Source organism: Phalaenopsis equestris, unplaced genomic scaffold (genome assembly GCF_001263595.1).
Source record: "Phalaenopsis equestris unplaced genomic scaffold, ASM126359v1 Scaffold000002, whole genome shotgun sequence".
Classification (NCBI taxonomy): Eukaryota; Viridiplantae; Streptophyta; class Magnoliopsida; order Asparagales; family Orchidaceae; genus Phalaenopsis; species Phalaenopsis equestris.
Window position 1 is genome coordinate 5,919,786 of NW_018164444.1, and position 5,793 is coordinate 5,925,578.

At 32.1% G+C, this 5,793-nt stretch overlaps 1 protein-coding gene across 1 annotated transcript in view; it reads right to left on the minus strand.

The window, feature by feature from the left end:
- Positions 1 to 5,028: 5,028 nt before the first annotated feature.
- Positions 5,029 to 5,793, minus strand: part of LOC110034022 (heavy metal-associated isoprenylated plant protein 27) — a 1,367-nt gene continuing 602 nt past the window's right edge. Inside the window, exon 2 of the mRNA XM_020738255.1 lies at positions 5,029 to 5,532. Within this exon, the coding sequence (XP_020593914.1) occupies positions 5,146 to 5,532 (387 nt within the window). The 3' untranslated portion in view covers positions 5,029 to 5,145. The remainder of the gene's footprint in view (positions 5,533 to 5,793) is intronic.

Below are 5,793 nucleotides of genomic sequence, written 5' to 3' on the forward strand. Positions count from 1 at the left end.
AAATAATTTATATATAAATATATTTTCAAATGATTTTAATTTCTTCACAAACCATATACTCATTGTAAAAGGGAAGAATGCTCTCTTAAATTTGAGCTCTTCAACACAAACTTTATTTAGCGTAAATTTTACTTTTGAAAGCTCAGCAATTAGTTTAATTAACTTAGTCTTTTAACTACATTTTATTTAGCATTCACTCATTTATTTTAGATTCAAATTTTGTACTGCACTTTTATAGTTTAAAATTTTAGTTTACATTATAATCTTAAGAATTTACTTATAAGCATTTCCAACTTCCCTGTGATATCGATATTTAGGACTCCATTAGTGCCCTTTATTACATGAGCGATGTGTATAGTTGTGTTACTTTCAGGGGATTTGGAAGTCTAATGTTTTTTAAGGGATAAAACTATTTTCACTAAAGTTATTTTTGTTGGGATTAAATTGCGCATTATTATTGTATCTGTCATGTGTAGTTTGTAATATTGAAAAATATTTGCAAAATTAACACACTAAATCCACCTGCAACAGTTGTCAAAAAAGAGATTTTAAAATGATTAAATGTTGGAATAATATATCATACTTCAGACATTTCTTGGGTGAGTCCAATGCACTGTGTTCTAAAGAAAGGAGTTGTGATTATTGTGACAAATGAGAATAAAGAATTAATACCAACAAGAGGAGTCACCAAATGGCCAATCTTCATAAATTACAATAAATTAAATTCTGCCACCAGGAATGATCACTTTCCTTTACCCTTTTTGGACTAGGTGTTGGACAGACTAGCTGGGCACATATATTTTTGTTTTCTAGATGGATATACTGGTTATCATCAAATAACTATTGCTATAGAGGATCAGAAGAAAACATCATTTACTAGTCCTTATGGAACTTTTGCTTTTCGATGAATGCCCATTAGATTATGTAATGCACTTGCAACATTTGAAAGATGTATGATGTCAATTTCCAATTATTTAATTGAAAAAGGGATTGAATTCTTTATGGATGATTGTTCTGTATTTGGAGTTTCGTTTAAAATATGTCTAAATCATTTATAGAAAGTTCTTGAATGATGTGAAAGGATGAATCTCGTATTAAAGTGGGAAAATGTCAATTTATGGTTCCAGGAGGAATTAAACATGGGCATAAAATTTCAGAAAATGACAAGAAAGTAGATCCCGCAAAATACAAGTTATATCAAACCTACCTCCACCTACTACTGTAAGAGGAGTTAGGAGCTTTTTAGGACATGTTGGATTTTACAGGTAATATATTAAAAATTTTTCAAAAATTACTAAGCCTTTATGCCAACTTCTGGAAAAAGATAAAAAATATGACTTCAACCAAGAGTGTCTTAAGGCCTTTAAAACTTTAAAGGAAAAATTGATTGTTGCTCCTATAATTTTTCCACCTCATTGGGAGAAACCTTTTGAATTAATGTGTGATGCAAGTGATCATGAAATTGGAGCTATTTTAGAGCAGAGATATATTTTTTTTTAAGTTATATACTATGCTAGTAAGTCTCTTAATGATGCTTACATTAATTACAACACTTCTGAAAGAGAGTTATTAGCAATTAATTATTTTTTTGATAAGTTTAAGTCATATATAATTAGAGCTAAATGTGTTGTGCATACTGACTACTCGGCTATTAAATATCTGATGCAAAAGAATGATGTGAAACCAAGATTAACTAGACAAATACTTCTGATGTAAGAATTTGATTTTGTAATAGTCGATAGGAAAGTAAGTGATAATCAAATTGTTGATCATCTATCTAGGTTGGAACAAAAAGAAACAGTTGACTTGGATAAAGAAATTAATGAAAATTTTCTTGATGAATAACTTTATGTTGGTAAAAGATGAGAAATATCATGGTATGCTAATATTGTGAATTATATTGTTAGTGGTATTTTATTATATGGACTGACAAAACAACAGAAAAAGAAATTCATTCACGATGCAAAATCTTATTTTTGGGATGACCCATATTTGTACAAACATTTCAAAGATTTCGTAATGAGAATATATGTGTCTTATAAAAAAATTCAGGAAATTATCCAAAAATGTCATTTTTTTGAATTTAGAGGTCATTTTGGGAATGGTAGAACTGCTCATAAATTCAGAGAGTAAGTAATATTTCAAAAAGAAATGAAATGCCTCTAAATTTTAATTTGGTAATTGAAATTTTTGATGCATGGGGATTGAATTTTATGGGACCATTTATACATTCATTTGGAAATAAATATATTGATTGTTGTGGATTATCTGTCAAAATATATTGAAACAATTGCTTTACCTCGATGTGATGCTTGAAGTGTTTTAAATTTTCTAATTAAAAATATTTTTACAAGATATTGAATACCAAGAATAATCATTACCAATGAAGGATCTCATTTTAGGAATGCAACAATTGCAAGTTTGGTAAAAAAATATAATATTATGCATAAAATTGCAATTGCTTTTTATCCCCAGACTAGTAGTCTAACCGAAGTATCTAATCATGAAATTAAAAGAATTTTATAAAAAATTATGAATCCTAATAAAATAGACTAATCTGCTAGATTAGATGCTGCATTATGAGCTTATAGAATAGATTATAAGACACATATAAGAATGTCCCTAACTAGATTAATTTTTTGGAAGACTTGTCATTTACCAGTAAAATTGGATCATAAGACCTATTAGTCCATTAAGGAGTTCAATTTCAATTTGAAAAAAGCTGGTGTGAAAAGATTATTGCAATTGAATGAGCTTGAAAAAATTAGGAATGAAATTTATGATAATGCTAGGATTTATAAGGATAAAATGAAAGAATAGCATAATCCAAATATAATAAAAAAGGAATTGAGCCTGGACAGAAAGTTTCATTATATAATACAAGATTGAAATTATTTCCTAGAAAACAGAAGTCTAGGTAGAAAGGGTCATTCACAATTGTAAAAGTCTATCCCTATGGAGCGGTTAATATTGAAGATCCCAAGACTGGAAAGATATTTAAAGTAAATATGCACAGACTGAAACAAGATTGTTTTGGTCAAAGACCAAATTTTAATGAGACTGTAAGGTTGGATCACCCAGAGTAAAGCCTGAGAATGTCTGGTTGACGACATTAAACCAATCACTTTATGGGAGGCAGCCTATATTTATCGTTGTTTATTTTGATTATATGTTTTTTTGTAATATTATATTTATATAGATATATCCATAATTTTATGGATTTCGTGTATTTAAGAAACTTGAGATTAAGAAAATATTTAAAAACATCTTTATTTATCTAATTCTATGGAAGATTTAAGAAGTTATTGGATTAAAATCGAAATGACAAAAATTTGGAACTGACGTCTGAGGCCACTTTCTAGAGAGTTGGTGCCTGAAGCGCCAGAAGCGGCCCCTGAGGCTCTGCGACGATGAAAATGACTTAAAACGTTTCAAAAGGTTGTTTTTGGCGGGTTCTCCTCCATATAACTTCCAAAAACTGATTCTAAAGCCTATTTTAGGGGGAGAACGAGGGAAGAGTCATTACTTTTCAAATTCAACCAAGATGTATATGCATACCTAACTCTTAAACTTCAATTCTAATATACAAACCATAATACAATATAAAAATTAATGGCACAAATAATCAGACCTTCCTCAATGCTTTTAGATAAGAGTGGAGCAAAAGGTTGAAAAATATGGGAGTTTCGATCCATGGTTGCGTGCTCGCTCCTTGCCATCCCAGCTAGCTCTAATGGCGACCATAGAACTTGAGCCGTGTTGTCAAGCAAGAGTGTCGGGAGAGAATTTGGAAGGTGGGGTGCGAGGGTTTCAGGCAAGGCAGAGAGGGTGTGAGGGTTTTTGGAGCAGGAGGGAAGAACACGAGATGTGAAGGATGAAAACAAAACAGAGAACGTGGGATGGGTTTCTAGGTCTAATGCTTTGGTTTTTGTGTCGAATTTGCAACGGATTCTTTCCATGTTATTATGTTATACATTTCGACGACTTAGTTGACAAAAATCCGACGCAAAAATCAACCTAATATCAGTGAAAATTTCACTATTTTTTGTGTCAAGTATTCAAAGGCTAATACCGCGCAAATTCTGCCACAGACAACATAATATAATCATGGACGCATATCCATCACAAAATCCGATGAAAATATGTATGTCAAAATTTTTCGACGTAAATGTCAGACGTTGTTTGCCTCACCTGCTTTAGTGAATTGTCAAATTCTATCTCATTGGACCAAAGAAGTCACTTAATCCAGGTTCAAGCTAAGATTTGAATGTTATTATTTATTGACAAAGTGATTCTAGATGTCAATTTTGCATAATAGGTCCCATCACACCAACATAAATAATAAAAACAAACTAATTAGTTCAACCAATGGTTTAACCAAATTGGCTTGAATTTGATCAGATTAGGGTTAATAAAAGATTTTAAATCAATTTAATCATGTGCGCCAATTATCAATCAAGCCAATTATTGTCAAATAATAAATTCAACTTCTCGATTAGTTACCTATGACCACAAAATTGTCTTAGGATCCTATTAGGGCATCAAATAGGTTAACGGTCATGCTTGAAAGGAATGGTCATCAATCTATGAAGATGTTTTATATACCACACCCAACACTCGAGGGAAATCGAATTATATATCAAAGAGGATTTACAACAGACACTTGGATGCCTGGCCAGCTTATTTGAGTACGCGGAGCATACACATAAGTGTGTATGTGTGGAACTTACCTGGTACAACATGATGCTAACTATGGATTACAATAAAATAATTAAATTTTTATTTCATAAATGAGAGACCAGAAAAAAAAAGGCATGTCATCTATAGGTCAAAAGCTATGAATAATAATTTGGGTCGAGTCAAATCTATGATTATTAAAGATAAAGTTGATGATTAATCACTTCTACAAAAGATCCATCATTCCCATTTAGTCCTTTATAATAGAAACATAATCATGATATATAATAATTAAAAAAAAACATACTAATATCATTGCTGATATATAATAATTACAAAACAAAACACCCCAAAAACATAGATTAATAATTCTTAGCGAATTTACATATCCAATTACTTATAAAAAAATTTTTACATTAATTTCCCAGAAATTATCTATTCATCGTGAAAGCACCGCAAGGCCAAAATTCACATAACGATGCACGCATTAGGATTATCATCGCTAAAAGCCGCGGAATACGTCTCCTCCGTCGACGTGGCTCGCGCGAGCGGCGCGAGTGTGGGGTCGGCAACGACGTTTCGCACGTACCCCGGCGGCGCCTTCTTGTCGTATGCGCCCGGCACGTATGGGTGGTAGACCATATCGTATGGCACGTAGGGCCATGGCTCCGCCACCTTACCCGTCCTATATCTCACCCTTTGCAGCACTTTCTTAGGGTCAACATAGCCCGTCACAGTCAACTTATTCTTCCTTGGCTCCACCACTACCATACTTACCCCTTTCATTCCCTCCACTGCTTGTCTCACTTTCCTCTCACATCCCTCGCAGTCAATCCTCACTTTTATCTCTACAACCTGCAATTGTTTTTAAGTTAATAGAATAACAGTGATACCTTTGCTCTTAATATAATACAGCAATTTTTTAATGATTTTCTCTAGGGTTATCAAAACGAACGAAATTCGTGTTCGTCTCCTTAAAAAATTCGTGTTTGACATGTTCGCTAAGTTAACGAGTCGAAAACAAATAAAAATTTATTCGGCTCGTTTCGGCTCGAAATATTACTCATCAATTATAATATATATATACATATATACATACATATATATATATATATA